The following is an 18,177-nucleotide window of genomic DNA, read 5'->3' as shown; positions in this document are numbered from 1 at the left end:
ACCACTCCCACCACAACCACTCCCATCACAACACCTCCCAGCACAACCACTCCTATTACTACCACACCCAGCACAACTACTCCCACAACAACCACTCCAACAACAACCACTCCCATCACAACCACACCCAGTACAACCATAACCATCACAACCACACCGAGCACAATCACTCCTATTACAGCCACACCGAGCACAATAACTCCCACCACAACGACTCCAATAACAACCACTTCCACCACAACAACTCCCAGCACAACCCCTCCCACCACAACGACACCTATTACAACCACTCCTATTACAACCACTCCCACCACAACCACTCCCATCACAACACCTCCCAGCACAACCACTCCTATTACTACCACACCCAGCACAACTACTCCCACAACAACCACTCCAACAACAACCACTCCCATCACAACCACACCCAGTACAACCATAACCATCACAACCACACCGAGCACAATCACTCCTATTACAGCCACACCGAGCACAATAACTCCCACCACAACGACTCCAATAACAACCACTTCCACCACAACAACTCCCAGCACAACCCCTCCCACCACAACGACACCTATTACAACCACTCCTATTACAACCCCTCCCACCACAACCACTCCTATCACAACCCCTCCCAGCACAACCACTCCCACCACAACCACTCCCATCACAACACCTCCTATCACAACCCCTCCTATCACAACGACACCTATTACAACCACTCCTATTACAACCCCTCCCACCACAACCACTCCTATCACAACCCCTCCCAGCACAACCACTCCCACCACAACCACTCCCATCACAACACCTCCTATCACAACCCCTCCCACCACAACGACACCTATTACAACCACTCCTATTACAACCCCTCCCACCACAACCACTCCTATCACAACCCCTCCCACCACAACCACTCCCACCACAACCACTCCCATCACAACACCTCCCAGCACAACCACTCCTATTACTACCACACCCAGCACAACTACTCCCACAACAACCACTCCAACAACAACCTCTCCCATCACAACCACACCCAGTACAACCACAACCATCACAACCACACCCAGCACAACGACACCGAGCACAATAACTCCCACAACAACCACTCCAACAACAACCTCTCCCATCACAACCACAACCACCACAACCACACCCAGCACAACCACAACCATCACAACCACACCCAGCACAACGACACCGAGCACAATAACTCCCACAACAACCACTCCAACAACAACCTCTCCCATCACAACCACAACCACCACAACCACACCCAGCACAACCACAACCATCACAACCACACCCAGCACAACGACACCGAGCACAATAACTCCCACAACAAACACTCCAACAACAACCTCTCCCATCACAACCCCTCCCATCAAAACCACTCCCATCACAACCCCTCCCACCACAACCACTCCTATCACAACCCCTCCCACCACAACCACTCCCATCACAACCACTCCTATTACAACCCCTCCCACCACAACCACTCCTATCACAACCTCTCCCACCACAACCACTCCCACCACAACCACTCCCATCACAACCCCTCCCATCACAACCACACCTATCACAACCCCTCCCATTACAACCACTCCTATCACAACCCCTCCCACCACAACCACTCCAATCACAACCACATCTAGCACAACTCCTATTACAACCACTTCTATAATAACCACTCCCACCACAACCAGCACAACTACTCCAAAAACAACTTCTCCCACCACAACTACTCCCATTACAACCATGTCCATCACAACCACAACCATCACAACCCCTCCAAACACAAAGCCTATGACAACCAGTTCTATAACAACTAGTCCCACCACAACCACTCCCACAACAACATCTCCCACCACAACCACTCCCATCATAACCCACCCCAGTACTTCTTCACCAGCAGCTTCAACAACAGTGTCCACTACTACTTCACATTGCACTGTGTGTGAATGGTCAAAATGGATTGATGTCAGTTATCCTACTTTTGGTCCAGATAATGGAGATAAAGAAACCTACACAAAGATTAGGGAGTCTGGTATTCATATTTGCAACTCTCCAGAAGCAATTGAGTGCAGAGCAGTAGACTATCCAAATGTCCCCCTCTCAGACCTGGGGCAGCATGTGGAATGCAACCCGTCAGTAGGACTGATTTGCAAAAACAAAGATCAGGGTATACCACCAATGTGCTTCAATTATGAAATCAAAGTTAAATGTTGCAAAAATATATGTACCACAACTACTGGCAAATCAACTTCATCTACAACAACTACAACTGCTACCCATACATCATCTAAGAGCACTACACCTCAGACAACAAAACAAGGACCCACTACAACTAAATTAACTAAATCTCCTGAAACCACTACAGCTGTTTCCACCACCACTACTTCAGCAACAACTGTGACCACAGAAACCACCACATCTACAACAGAAACCTCAACATCACCCTCTACATCCACCCTTGAACCCTCAACAACATCACAAGTAGTCACAACCCCTACACCTGTCACCACAACAGAGACCACCTCTGTGCCCTCTTCTACAAGAGTAACCACAACTTCATCCCCTGAGACAACAACGTCCTCATCAACAGAGAGCACCACTACTTCAACAACAACTGTATCTACGGAGACAACTACAACAGAAAAACCAACAACTACAAAATCAACACAACCAACCGAGACTACCAGCGCTATAAAACCAACCACTACTACAGCAACACCTGTGACCACAGAGACTTCAAAAGCACCTTCTACAACCACCCTTGAACCCTCAACAACATCACAACTAGTCACAACCCCTACTCCTGTCACCACAACAGAGACCACCTCTATACCCTCTTCTACAAGAGTAACCACAACTTCATCCCCTGAGACAACAACGTCCTCATCAACAGAGAGCACCATTACTTCAACAACAACTGTGTCTACGGAGACAACTACAACAGAAAAACCAACAACTAGAAAATCAACACAACCAACCAAGACTACCACCACTGTTAAACCAGCTACTCCTTCAGCAACAACTGTGACCACAGAAAACACCACTTCTACAACAGAAACCTCAACATCACCCTCTACATCCACCCAAGAAACCTCAACATCACAAGTAGTCACAACCCCCACTCCTATCACCACAACAGAGACCACCTCTGTGCCCTCTTCTACAAGGGTAGCCACAACTTCATCCCCTGAGACAACAACATCCTCATCAACAGAGAGCACCACTACTTCAACAACAACTGTATCTACGGAGACAACCACAACAGAAAAACCAACAACTAGAAAATCAACACAACCAACCAAGACTACCACCACTGTTAAACCAACCACTTCTTCAGCAACAACTGTGACCACAGAAACCACCGCTTCTACAACAGTAAAACAGAGTTCATATTCACCAGCAGCTTCAACAACAGTGTCCACTACTACTCCACGCTGCACTGTGTGTGAATGGTCAAAATGGATTGATGTCAGTTATCCTACTTTTGGTCCAGATAATGGAGATAAAGAAACCTACACAAAGATTAGGAATTCTGGTATTCATATTTGCAACTCTCCAGAGGCAATTGAGTGCAGAGCAGTAGACTATCCAAATGTCCCCTTCTCAGACCTGGGGCAGCATGTGGAATGCAACCCATCAGTAGGACTGATTTGCAAAAACAAAGATCAGGGTATACCACCAATGTGCTTCAATTATGAAATCAAAGTTAAATGTTGCAAAAATATATGTACCACAACTACTGGCAAATCAACTTCATCTACAACAACTACAACTGCTACCCATACATCATCTAAGAGCACTACACCTCAGACAACAACACAAGGACCCACTACAACTAAATTAACTAAATCTCCTGAAACCACTACAGCTGTTCCCACCACCACTACTTCAGCAACAACTGTGACCACAGAAACCACCACACCTACAACAGAAACCTCAACAGCTCCCTCTACATCCACCCATGTAGTCTCAACAACATCACAAGTAGTCACAACCCCTACTCCTGTCACCACAACAGAGACCACCTCTGTGCCCTCTTCTACAAGAGAAACCACAAGTTCATCCCCTGAGACAACAACGTCCTCATCAACAGAGAGCACCACTACTTCAACAACAACTGTGTCTACGGAGACAACTACAACAGAAAAACCAACAACTACAAAATCAACACAACCAACCGAGACTTCCACCACTGCTAAACCAACTACTACTTCAGCAACAACTGTGTCTACGGAGACAACTACAACAGAAAAACCAACAACTACAAAATCAACACAACCAACCGAGACTACCACCACTGCTAAACCAACTACTACTTCAGCAACAACTGTGTCTACGGAGACAACTACAACAGAAAAACCGACAACTACAAAATCAACACAACCAACCGAGACTACCACCACTGCTAAACCAACTACTACTTCAGCAACAACTGTGTCTATGGAGACAACTACAACAGAAAAACCAACAACTGCAAAATCAACACAACCAACTGAGACTACCACCACTGCTAAACCAACTACTACTACAGCAACACCTGTGACCACAGAAACCACCACTTCTACAACAGAAACCTCAACATCACCCTCTACATCCACCCTTGAACCCTCAACAACATCACAAGTAGTCACAACCCCTACTCCTGTTACCACAACAGAGACCACCTCTGTGCCCTCTTCTACAAGAGTAACCACAACTTCATCACCTGAGACAACAACGTCCTCATCAACAGAGAGCACCACTACTTTTACAACAACTGTGTCTACAGAGACAACCACAACAGGAAAACCGACAACTACAAAATCAACACAACCAACCGAGACTACCACCGCTGTAAAACCAACCACTACTACAGCAACACCTGTGACCACAGAGACTTCAAAAGCACCTTCTACAACCACCCTTGAACCCTCAACAACATCACAACTAGTCACAACCCCTACTCCTGTCACCACAGCAGAGACCACCTCTATACCCTCTTCTACAATAGTAACCACAACTTCATCCCCTGAGACAACAACGTCCTCATCAACAGAGAGCACCACTACTTCAACAACAACTGTGTCTACGGAGACAACTACAACAGAAAAACCAACAACTACAAAATCAACACAACCAACCGAGACTACAACCACTGCTAAACCAACTACTACTTCAGCAACAACCGTGTCTACGGAGACAACTACAACAGAAAAACCGACAACTACAAAATCAACACAACCAACCGAGACTACCACCACTGCTAAACCAACTACTACTTCAGCAACAACTGTGTCTATGGAGACAACTACAACAGAAAAACCAACAACTGCAAAATCAACACAACCAACTGAGACTACCACCACTGCTAAACCAACTACTACTACAGCAAAACCTGTGACTACAGAAACCACCACATCTACAACAGAAACCTCAACAGCTCCCTCTACATCCACCCATGAACCCTCAACAACATCACAAGTAGTCACAACCCCTACTCCTGTTACCACAACAGAGACCACCTCTGTGCCCTCTTCTACAAGAGTAACCACAACTTCATCACCTGAGACAACAACGTCCTCATCAACAGAGAGCACCACTACTTTTACAACAACTGTGTCTACAGAGACAACCACAACAGGAAAACCGACAACTACAAAATCAACACAACCAACCGAGACTACCACCGCTGTAAAACCAACCACTACTACAGCAACACCTGTGACCACAGAGACTTCAAAAGCACCTTCTACAACCACCCTTGAACCCTCAACAACATCACAACTAGTCACAACCCCTACTCCTGTCACCACAGCAGAGACCACCTCTATACCCTCTTCTACAATAGTAACCACAACTTCATCCCCTGAGACAACAACGTCCTCATCAACAGAGAGCACCACTACTTCAACAACAACTGTGTCTACGGAGACAACTACAACAGAAAAACCAACAACTACAAAATCAACACAACCAACCGAGACTACAACCACTGCTAACCCAACTACTACTTCAGCAACAACCGTGTCTACGGAGACAACTACAACAGAAAAACCGACAACTACAAAATCAACACAACCAACCGAGACTACCACCACTGCTAAACCAACTACTACTTCAGCAACAACTGTGACCACAGAAACCACCACTTCTACAACAGAAACCTCAACAGCACCCTCTACATCCACCCCTGTGACTTCAACTCCACCCATTACAACGACATTCTCTGTTATAACTGGAGCAACTGGAAAGCAATCAACAGGGTATCAGGATAAAAATACGATTTCTTTAACTTCTACAACTTCATTCATAAAAGAAAGTACCACTGGAAAAGTGGCAACCACAGAAAAATTCACAAGCCCTAAATCAACAGAGCCTCCTAAAACACCAACCACTTCTCTGACAGCACCCACTATGACTACTGAAAATGCCACTACTGCGAAACAGACCACTTCTACAACAGTAAAACAGAGTTCGTCTTCACCAACGGCTTCCACAATAGTGTCCACTACTACTCCACGCTGCACTGTGTGTGAATGGTCAAAATGGATTGATGTCAGTTATCCTACTTTTGGTCCAGATAATGGAGATAAAGAAACCTACACAAAGATTAGGGAGTCTGGTATTCATATTTGTAACTCTCCAGAGGCAATTGAGTGCAGAGCAGTAGACTATCCAAATGTCCCCCTCTCAGACCTGGGGCAGCATGTGGAATGCAACCCGTCAGTAGGACTGATTTGCAAAAACAAAGATCAGGGTATACCACCAATGTGCTTCAATTATGAAATCAAAGTTAAATGTTGCAAAAATATATGTACCACAACTACTGGCAAATCAACTTCATCTACAACAACTACAACTGCTACCCATACATCATCTAAGAGCACTACACCTCAGACAACAACACAAGGACCCACTACAACTAAATTAACTAAATCTCCTGAAACCACTACAGCTGTTCCCACCACCACTACTTCAGCAACAACTGTGACCACAGAAACCACCACAGCTACAACAGAAACCTCAACATCACCCTCTACATCCACCCATGAAGTCTCAACAACATCACAAGTAGTCACAACCCCCATTCCTGTTACCACAACAGAGACCACCTCTGTGCCCTCTTCTACAAGAGTAACCACAACTTCATCACCTGAGACAACAACGTCCTCATCAACAGAGAGCACCACTACTTCAACAACAACTGTATCTACGGAGACAACTACAACAGCAAAACCGACAACTACAAAATCAACACAACCAACCGAGACTACCACCGCTATAAAACCAACCACTACTACAGCAACACCTGTGACCACAGAGACTTCAAAAGCACCTTCTACAACCACCCTTGAACCCTCAACAACATCACAACTAGTCACAACCCCTACTCCTGTCACCACAGCAGAGACCACCTCTATACCCTCTTCTACAATAGTAACCACAACTTCATCCCCTGAGACAACAACGTCCTCATCAACAGAGAGCACCACTACTTCAACAACAACTGTATCTACGGAGACAACCACAACAGCAAAACCGACAACTACAAAATCAACACAACCAACCGAGACTACCACCACTGTTAAACCAACCACTACTTCAGCCACAACTGTGTCTACGGAGACAACTACAACAGAAAAACCAACAACTACAAAATCAACACAACCAACCGAGACTACCACCACTGTTAAAACAACCACTACTTCAGCAACAACTGTGACCACAGAAACCACCACACCTACAACAGAAACCTCAACAGCTCCCTCTACATCCACCCATGAAACCTCAACAACTATAAACCACTCTGAAACAACTGAATGTGGCTGCCATTACAATGGGAAGCTGTTTCCACGTGGTATGTAAGATACTGTATATATATTTAGAACTATATGTTTTTTATGTGTCATTACATGTGAGGAAATTAAGGAGTCAAATCAGAACACCTTTCTATACACAAATAATCATGACATTGTGAAAGACACCTCCCAGCCATGTTGAAGCAGATTTATCGGGAACCTTCACAAAACAGCTTGATAGACACTTTGATGAATAGGTTACCACCAACCAAACAGACATAAATTATAACAGACATATAATTATGAATCTCTGCTTAAATCATCTAAATATCTGTCCATGTCTCATTCTTTATCCAGAAGGAGTCCTCAGACATTCTAAAATAATTCTTTAAATCTATCAGTGTGGGACAGATTTAAGACCAGTAATGAGTCTGCACAAACCTAAAATGCAAATCTGAATATATTAAGATTAATATCAAAAATCTAAAATAGTTTTCTTACTATTGCTTTTCACCTTTTTACGTTCAGGTTCACTGCTGTATAACACCACTGATGGCGATGACTGGTGCTTCACTGCTTTCTGCAACGAGACGTGTGAAATAGAGAAACATTCCAAGCACTGTCACACCACTGTTTCTCCTCCAACCACAACCGCCCAGACCTCCACTGCAGTTGGCCCAACAACACCAGGGAAGACAACTACAGCCAAATCAACTCCCACAAAGACAGAGTCCTCCACTGCTGAGACATCAGCCACAGCTCCAACCACCAGCCTCCCAACCACAACTCCTCCATTAAACTGTGACCAGCTTACACCTCCTAGAAAGGTATATTTCATTTCCTGGCTGTTACACAGTTAAAAGGACGAAAGATCAATTTTATAAATATTGTATTTATAACATATTGTTTATTAATATATACATATTTATATATTGTTTAATACCACCTCTTTTAATAATAATAATAACAACAACATCACTTTATTAAACCTTTACAATTTCTTACATTAGGAATTATCTTTTCGCATACCCAGCTTGCTCTCCATGAAACACACAGACAGGGAGAGAAGCTGGGGGTCAGAGCGCAGGGTCAGCCATTTATACAGCACCCCTGGAGCAGTTGGGGTTCAGGGCCTTGCTCAGGGGCCCAACGGAGTAGGATTCCTCTGCCGGCTGCAGGATCTGAACCGGCAACCTTCCAGCCACAGGCGCAGAGCCACCACCCTGCCCCAATAGCACTACTTTTGCACATCACCAGTTTGTACAAGTAGAAGAGTCTTATTTCCAGCCTAGGCAGTAAAGAGACTACTGTGTACCTTTCCTTTATGTATGCTTTGATTTGGACTTTTCTTCAAGTGTTGGGCTGATCAACCCCAATGAGGGCAGAATTGATTTTATTTAGAAGTCACCCACTGCTTTTTAAAATGCTAAGAGCTAATTAATAATAATTTCATGACCATAATTTGTAAATATGTTTGTGTGTTTGATGGTGCTGAAATCAAATCCTGATCAAAGCTGGAATCCTTCACTTTATTCTAAGCCCATTATTGTCATTTGAAGCTCTTATCACAAAAACATTTTTCTGCACCTGTGTAACAGTCAGTTAAGACTCTTTAACTATCTGACTGTAAAGACGTGGCCTAGGCTGCGTCAGTAATCAGGCTGAGGAATCCACGTGCAAGAGCTGAACAAGTGGAAGATGAAGCAGGCAGGGCAGGAGGCAGCTAGAATGGAGGGAGTTCATTTTGCAGGGGCAGAGGTAAGCGCAGGGGTGGCAGCTGAGCAGCCAGCAGACAGGGCTGGTGCTGCAAGAGCAGCGTGCTGATTAGGGGATAAACAAGCTCATAGGAAACGTGCATACAGAGTTTGGTAGCAGATAACCAGAAGACAAGCTCAAGCTGAAGGGAAGATCTGAAGACAAAGTTGAAAATTGAGGCAAAAAGTGAGGAATACTGAACAGGCTGAACAGGCAACCTGAGCAGCTGAGAGCTAGGAAACAGACTCAGTGTCAGAGTGCCAAAAGAAACCCTGAAAAAGTTTGAATAAACCAGATTGAGTTATTAACCAAGGACTGGTGATGAGAAGCAGCACCTGGCTTGAGTTTGGCTGGCAATGGGCTGTTCAGAGTGATTTGCTGCCATGGTAGCTGATGCCTGCAAGCCCTGGCTCACCACAATATGACACAGACAGAATTTTTTGCTTGACCTTATCGTGTCTAGACTATTGTAACTATTGTACCTGCGGTATATTCTAAGTCACTAAACAAGCTGCGGTATGCCCAGATTTCTGTGTCTCTAGCTCTACTTATCAGTTCTCCGCATCAACATGTGTCTCTCATCACTCTTCAGCTGCACTGGCTCCCAGTGACATTCTGAGTGACCTGTCTCATATATCCAGATGAACCTAACAGTTTACTGAATAAATCCAACACTTAATCCAAGATCATCTAATTCAGGCTTTTATTGTTTATTATTATTATTATTATTATTATTATTATTATTATTATTATTACAGCATGGCGAATCATGGCAAATTGATGCATGTACCACAGCAATATGCCAAGGAAGTTCCAATATAACCCTGGAGTCAGTGTACTGTGAGCCTGTTACAGCACTTGAATGTGAGAATGGCCGCCCCCCAGTCAAGGTCTTTGATGAATCTGGATGCTGCTTCCACTATGAATGTGAATGTAAGTCCAAAGAGAAAAAAAATAACTTACTCTACAGAGAAATGTCAATAAGTAGTCTCTAGCACAATCAGTGTGTTAGACGTTGAGGAGAGTTTAAGAGTTTCTTGTAGTAGTTAGGAAAAGTCTAAACACTGTTGAGGACTAAAAATATTGTTTTGTATCACTGTTTATCATTGAACCTATTAAAAGCAATGCTTTTACAAATGTTCTATTACACAACTTAGCAATTGTATATTACTCAAAATGAGCAAATGTAACTACCATTGGTTCTGATTACCAATTAAGTCTCATACATAATTATTAAATGCAGTATAATATAGTAAGAAATGAACAATAAGTATCAAATTTTACATTTTAGAAAGTACTTGTTATATAGATTACTATAATATAATAAATGATAAACATTAAATAAAAGAAGATTAAATATAATAATCATTTATAAGTAATAAGTCAGCTGTATTCCATGTCAATAATGGGACATCATTCTGGAACTGATTATGTTGTCACACTGAAATAACTATCAATGAAACATGCATACTGATAAGTGTACGAAGAAGAGCCATATCATACATGAAGTGCTGGTGAATTTGAATCACTGGGAACAGTTGTTTCACTAGGCCTCTTGTGTGCCTCCCCAGGTGTCTGCTACGGGTGGGGAGACCCTCATTATGTCACCTTTGATGGACAATACTATGGCTTCCAAGGAAACTGCACCTACGTGTTGGTCAAGCAGATCATCCCCAAATACGACAACTTCACCGTTATAATTGACAATTATTTCTGTAATGCCAGAGATGGCCTTTCTTGCCCCAGGGCTCTGACTGTGTATTACAAGTCCTATGAAGTGATCTTGAGGCAGGAGATAACTCAAGGAGTAGCAACAAACCTGGTAATGTTTACTCATACGTGATGATTTCTTACATGAGCAGTACTTACATGGCATCTACTGTACATATCTTACATCCCTGGTTCCCATCATAAATACAGACATGAAGAGAGCAGACCATCACAAATGTGAATGTATATAACTTGGGAGATCTCCTGGGTTAACCAGATGATCTTTCCTTGAATGCCTTGTGAAAAGGAATAAAGCTACTGAGGATCATCTGTCATTTTCTTTACCGGATTCAGTTAATTAACTAATTTAATATAACTAGCCCAGTTAATTGAGCCTGACCAGAAGTCGGAAGAAACACATGTAACTTGCAAGTTGCAGACTAGGAAACTTTCATAGTTTAAACAACAATTGAATTTGTATATACTGTACAGTATCTGTATATGTCAACACTCATTATAAAAAATAAAACATATGACTAATTTTATAAAACGGGTCAATGAAAATATACATCTGAACTGTATATGAAAACAATTATAAACCTTATTTGTCAGGGAATTCTTGACACAGTCACTATTCTTATTGATATTTTTTCTGAAAGTACACATTATTGATTCACATTCTATTTGTAATAGTAATACTGCCATATTGTTGTCATTATGAGATAATTAATTGCATCTAAAAATTCCTCAGATCTACATCAACCAAAAGAAAATCATCCCGGCTTATACTAATGAGCATCTTACAATTACAAGCAGTGGAATTGACATGGTTCTGGAAATCCCAGAGATCAACGCTCTAGTCTCATTCAAAGGCCTCATGTTCAGAATCTTCTTGCCCTACTCCCTCTTCCATCACAACACGGAAGGACAGTGTGGTAAGAGGAGACTGTTCATTGTCTTCATGCTTATTCTAATCAGAGCTGTTGAGCAGCTGTGATCACTGAGAGACGAGGGAGAAAACAAACGAGGAGCATTCTCTTAAACTACATGCAAACTCCTCCTTGCACATCTGTTTTAACACCCCAGCCTAAATGTTTGAACTCATTGCTGTGAATTTATCTGCTTTTAGTAATCTATCTTTTTCAAAGAGTATTGTGATGAAACTATGTAATATAGCAGATTCTCTATTTTGAAGGTACCTGTGACAACACAAGGAAAAATGACTGCAGGCTGCCAAATGGACAGACAGGTTCCTCATGCTCTGACATGGCCAACCACTGGCGTATTCATGACAAGAATAAACCCTACTGTGACACAACAACTACAGTGCAGCCTCCTGCGACCCCACTGCCACCAGGAACAACTGTTACTACTAAGCCTTGCAAACCAGCTATCTGTGATATCATCCAAAGCAAGTAAGGGCAATCACTTGAGTCAAAATAGGTCCATCCTCAATGTGGAATTTTCTTAATAATTCCCGAGCACTATTAAAAAATGTAATATGCTGTAAAAATTGTTGTTTTCATTTTAATAATCAAGAATTTGAAATACCAAGGTTAGAAAGCTAATATTATTAGCTAAATAAGAAGTACATGTCTAGTATTTTGCTGTGCTGTTGTGTGACTCGACGCAGCTGATGCGACCCCTCTGCCGCAGGGTGTTTGAAGAGTGCCGCACAGTGATTCCTGCGCTGCCCTTCTACGAGGCCTGCAGGTTTGACGTCTGCCACATGCCCCACACCAAGATCGGCTGCTCCAGCTTGCAAGCGTACGCCGCCCTGTGCGCATCGGTCGGAGTCTGCGTCGACTGGAGGAGCGCGACAGGGGGAGAATGCGGTAGGGCCAAGTCAGAAAACAGCGGGGTAGCTGCCTTCCTTACTGCTCAAGGGCTACCAGTGTAAAGGAGAAAACATGCGAGCTCAACTGAGTACGGGCAACAACTGACCAAATCTGTGCTGTACCAGATACCACACTCAGCTCCATAAGAAATTCATTTTTAATTTTCACTAAACACATGATTGTCTCTTCAAGTTACTGTAGAACACAGCAGGAACTCAAGGTCCCCTTTTCTGCTCCTATACAGACTATAACTGCTCAGCAACCAAGGTGTACAAGCCATGTGGACCAGCAGTGCAGCCAACCTGCAATGCAAGGTAAGTGAAATGAGTTGCCTGTAGCTGAGCACACACTAAGATTTACCTTTGTGATTCTCTCTATCATACTTTTGAATTATTATGCAATAAAACAATCCCATACACTCAATTTAAGTTGCAAAGCTATTTGTATGCCACAAAAATAAAGCACTGTCGTCATTTTCTAGACAATTCTCAAGATCAGACTCCAGATCTAATAATATGTACAGTGTTACATTTTCTATCAGTCACACTAAACACAGGCTAAACACAAATGCTGTGTTCACCCTTTTAAACAGGTACAATGAGAAATTCATCCAGCAGAACAGCAGAGAGCAGACAAGTGACTTCACTGAGGGCTGCTTCTGCCCCCAGGGGACGATCCTGTTCAACTCCTTCTCAGACATCTGTGTCCCCTCCTGCGGTAAGGACTGCTGGCCCCCACACTTGGTTGCAGAAGTTACAGAGTACCCACCTCCCAGATCAATCCAGTGCTGGTACACTGTTTACAGTGAAATACATGACGTTTGGGAAGCTAGACATAATTAGCACTTTATAACTTATTTTTCAAGCTTAATTTTCAGTTTTCTTTTATTGTTAACAGAGGATAAAGCTACAGCAATATTCACTGAGGAATTAACTCTGTTTTAAAACTTTCTGTTTAGACTGCACTGGACCAGATGGGAATCCAAAACTGGTAATGAAATTTTATATGTTATTGTTTTGTCTTTATTTGTGTCTTATTCGATTAATTACCAGTATGTCAATGGTCAAGATAAGAGATCTTTAAAGCAGGAGCTCTTTCCCTCCACATACTCTTCTGCATAGCTGAGCTAACGGCAGGTGCCTGAGGGCAGGATAAGCTGGCGCGTTCACTCTGTGTGTCTGTCCTCAGCCTGGCGAGACGTGGGACAGTAACTGCAACGAGTGTGTGTGTGACGTCGATTCAATGAGCGTGCAGTGCAAACCCCGGCAGTGCCCCGGGCAGCCCCCCGTCACCTGCAACAAGGAGGGCCAGGTGCTGGTAACTGAGACAGTCGACTGCTGCAACAAGTCCCGATGTGGTGAGTAGCTGCAGGGACAGGGACAGACTCAGGGCTGGAGGGGTTAGTGCTGCTGGGAGACTGGCTCTTTCAACAGCATCATAGAGGTGCAGCATTTAGAGCAGCACAGTTAATGCTTTGAAAAGACTATTGTTATTAAACTATTACAGTACTTTTGCAGTTTATCATTTTGTACCTTGCTAATAAGCATATGCTTAGCATGCTCTTTTCTTTGGTGCAGTTTTAACATGTTTCCTGTTGCCCCCTGTTCTTTATTGCTCTTCTTCCCAACAGAGTGTGATGTAAAACTCTGCCCAAAACCACAATCCTGTGAACTAGGATTCAGACTAGTGATAACAACCCCAGAAGGAAGCTGCTGTGCTGTTTATAAATGTGGTGAGTGTTACTGGTGTTTTTCGCTGTGCTGTGCTGACACTGTCAGTAGCTATCTTCCCAGAAATGAGAAGTACAGTAGAAACTTCCCAGGAATGAGAAGTAGACGACCTGCTTTTCTGTATTTATAGTATTTATTATTCACAAAGGTTTTTAATACAACCAATGATGCTCAGTAGAGAATCCAGTTTATTTTCATGTCTATTTTAATTAAACTGATTCAAGATTTATCTCTTTCTTTACAGAACCAAAAGGTGTCTGTGTTTTCAATAATACTGAATACAAGGTAAGATCCTTAACTAACTTTAACATATTCTGGGCTTGCAGCTGGCCAGATCCTTTGACATGTGAATACAGACACTTTACAAATCAAGATAAGGTCATGTCATACCATTTCAGTTACTTCTGAAATGAGTTAGAGAATTAAATGACAATTACATGTGTACACGTGTTCTTATGTTGCATATTTTGTGTGTATTTGTCTATGAACTGCAATGACTTTAGTAACTGGATGTGCAAATTCACTTCAGTTGCTCTATCAGCTGTTAACAGGTTGGGATCTCCTCTTCTCTGTGTGATTCTAAGGGTGGTTCTGTTTTGCTCTCCATCACAGCCAGGTGTCAGTGTTCCTAAAGACACATGTGAGTTGTGCCAGTGCAGTTATAAGATGGATCCCAATACAGGACTGAACATCATTGCCTGTGGTCCAATGGACTGTGCCAAAAACTGTCAGCTGGTATGGAACTTCCCTCAAAATTCCTACTGATATCATATCTACAGAATCATAAGGAAAGACAATTAGTTGTATTTCTGTGTGACTAAAATGTGTTAATTAAGGTGTCCCTATTAATAACATTTTTATGAAGACTATTTATAGCAACATTCTGAATTACAAAACCACCAATATAAAATCTATACTATCTAGTATTATTTCTTACTGACTAATGTGCTGCAGATGAGAATAGAAACTGGTTAACTGGTTGCCTGTGTTCTGTACATTCATTTTCTCTGCAGGGTTTTACATATCAAGCTGTCCCTGGACAGTGCTGTGGCCAGTGTGTACAGGACAGCTGTGTCATCATGCTGCCAGACCACACAGTGCATGTCATTGAGGTGAGAGCACAACACTCAGCATGTCAACCAGATTAACATTAGTGCTCCTATAACACTGAAAGCACATGCAGGCACTGCTGTGGAAACAAATTTTAAGGCTGGATTAGAGGTTATTGGAGATCACTTACATGTACTATACTTAAGAAAATGATTAAAACATGTTGTTTATGATAATATAAAGTGTAATGTATATTGTAAATTTCCACATTGCGAAATCTGTGTCAAAGACACACGGAAAAGTTTCTTGGCTAGAAAGCATGTCTATCAAGCTTTATTCTTGAGATTACATAAACAGAAAACTCAATCACATCCTCCTGCAACAATTATACCTCATTCCTTCCAACAGCCTGGAGACACCTGGTCGCCCGCTGGTGACAAATGTGTGAAATATGAGTGTGTGAAGATCGAGGATCAGTTTGTATCAGTAGAGGCCAAGACCACCTGCCCTCTCTTCAACCGCAAGGACTGCATTCCTGTAAGTGTACGAGTCACTTCCTCATTCTCCTGTGTGAGTGTGTACGAGGCTGCAGGTTTCACAGCTCTGAGCCAGCTCTGAGTTTGGTGATTCCTACTGTGTTGGATTATAATAAAAAAATAAACTGGGATTCCAAATTTAAAAGACAATTAACAATGACTGTGGGTTTTGTCCAATCCTGGACCTACGGTGTATAGACTTGGTTAAGAAAGCTATATTGTCACAATTTCCATTCTGTATGGCCTAACAACTGGTTTCTATGGTCATCCACCATTTTCCTGAAAGAATCAGGAAGTGCCTTCAGGAAGTGTTCTTCCAAGTGCCTTCGTTTAAAAACAAGCCTCCTGTTCTCGGTTTTAAACAGATCTTTTCTCATAAAAATCTTATCTAAATTTGTTACTGCAGGGCACAGAGAGAATTGCCCCAGATGGCTGTTGCCATGTCTGTGAGTATCATTTACATCTTTGTTACATTCTTGAAATCAACACTGTAAACCACTGTGAATAAATACTTTGCTTCATTAACAAAATCAATGTTTACTAGAAGCCATTTATTTTGTATAAAGCAGAGCTCAGTCCTGGTGACCTTGTCTTTACTCATCAGTGGAGTAATCCTGAAGGAGTCCACAGTCTTGAAGCTGATCTTACTTCTCCTTGACAGGGTGTGGTAGATAATGCTCTTGGGCTCTGGGTTTGGATTCGGATTGGTACATCTTTCATGTGGAGTTTGCGTGTTCTCCCCATGTCACAGAGGCACAACGGCATCAACCCCATATAGCAGAACAAACAGTCTACCTCACTTCTTCAAGCAGTGTCAGTAACGCTCTCTGTGTGTCACCTGTCCAGGTGTTCCAATACCAAGGAACTGCAACATTAAGACGAACACCACCTACATCACCAACAACGGCTGCCAATCCAGCAAACCTGTGGACATCACGTCCTGCGGGGGCTCCTGTGGAACCTACTCCATGTGAGTTTCAGAACTGTCTCTGCAGCCTCTCCCTGCAGCTTGGAGTTGTTTCATGTTCAGGTTTCACATAGCTCTCACACACCCTTATCATTATAATAGGGCAATGCTTGAAATTATGGATCTACGTCCGGTATTCTACATATTTCTGAGATCAGGAATGATTCAAAAAAGAGTGAATTTTTGAATGAAACTACTTTACACACACAACCATCAACCACACGAGTGACAAGCCCACTTCATTTGTGAAGTACAGTAATGCAGTTAAAAGTACATAACTGGGCTTAATATCATGTACACAGTATCAGTGAGCCCTTCCCATGCAGCAGTGCGTGGGACAGTAACTGTGAGTCCCGCTGCCCTGCCCATGCCTGCACACCTCTCCAGGCTCAGCCCTCTGTCCTGCCCTTGCCAGGTACTCTGTGGAGGCCAACGCCATGGACCACACCTGCTCCTGCTGCCAGGAGATGGACAGCACTCAGAAGCAGGTGCAGATGGTTTGCCCCGACGGCACCACGTTCAGCCACTCCTACACCTACGTTGAGAAGTGCGGCTGCAAGGAGATCGAGTGTGAGGACAGGGACACCCAGCAGTCTACCAGCAAGGGTCAGGAGCCCTCCAAGTCCTCAAAGGGGCGGAAAGTGTACAGAAGGCGACGGTGAACTCGAGGAGAATGGAGACTGCACTACCCCGATTTTAACCCCAAATCCCGTGCTTTTGTTTCTCCTACATTTATAATATCTGATACACAGTTAAAATGAATAAATTTAATTAAACAGGGATTAGGGGTTA

The 18,177-nt window shown here is 43.1% G+C and overlaps 1 protein-coding gene across 1 annotated transcript in view; it reads left to right on the top strand.

The window, feature by feature from the left end:
- LOC148819670 (mucin-5B-like) overlaps positions 1-18,177 on the top strand; it is a 33,148-nt gene extending 14,971 nt beyond the window's left edge. The window contains exons 31-57 of the mRNA XM_088935207.1: positions 42-1,660; positions 2,387-2,418; positions 2,590-2,742; positions 4,732-4,884; positions 5,569-5,721; positions 6,448-6,528; positions 7,159-7,311; positions 7,462-7,584; positions 7,712-7,858; positions 8,328-8,626; positions 10,313-10,487; positions 11,126-11,376; positions 12,016-12,199; positions 12,460-12,679; positions 12,921-13,099; positions 13,347-13,416; positions 13,695-13,819; positions 14,061-14,092; positions 14,291-14,459; positions 14,733-14,834; positions 15,077-15,117; positions 15,445-15,567; positions 15,846-15,944; positions 16,291-16,419; positions 16,825-16,864; positions 17,265-17,388; positions 17,801-18,177. Of these exons, the coding sequence (XP_088791333.1) occupies positions 42-1,660; positions 2,387-2,418; positions 2,590-2,742; positions 4,732-4,884; positions 5,569-5,721; positions 6,448-6,528; positions 7,159-7,311; positions 7,462-7,584; positions 7,712-7,858; positions 8,328-8,626; positions 10,313-10,487; positions 11,126-11,376; positions 12,016-12,199; positions 12,460-12,679; positions 12,921-13,099; positions 13,347-13,416; positions 13,695-13,819; positions 14,061-14,092; positions 14,291-14,459; positions 14,733-14,834; positions 15,077-15,117; positions 15,445-15,567; positions 15,846-15,944; positions 16,291-16,419; positions 16,825-16,864; positions 17,265-17,388; positions 17,801-18,047 (5,223 nt within the window). The 3' untranslated portion in view covers positions 18,048-18,177. The remainder of the gene's footprint in view (positions 1-41; positions 1,661-2,386; positions 2,419-2,589; positions 2,743-4,731; positions 4,885-5,568; positions 5,722-6,447; positions 6,529-7,158; positions 7,312-7,461; positions 7,585-7,711; positions 7,859-8,327; positions 8,627-10,312; positions 10,488-11,125; positions 11,377-12,015; positions 12,200-12,459; positions 12,680-12,920; positions 13,100-13,346; positions 13,417-13,694; positions 13,820-14,060; positions 14,093-14,290; positions 14,460-14,732; positions 14,835-15,076; positions 15,118-15,444; positions 15,568-15,845; positions 15,945-16,290; positions 16,420-16,824; positions 16,865-17,264; positions 17,389-17,800) is intronic.

This window comes from Atractosteus spatula, chromosome 16 (genome assembly GCF_055471065.1).
Source record: "Atractosteus spatula isolate fAtrSpa1 chromosome 16, fAtrSpa1.hap1, whole genome shotgun sequence".
NCBI lineage: Eukaryota > Metazoa > Chordata > Actinopteri > Semionotiformes > Lepisosteidae > Atractosteus > Atractosteus spatula.
Note: the sequence above shows the minus strand (reverse complement) of the source record. Positions and strands in the feature narration are given on the sequence as shown.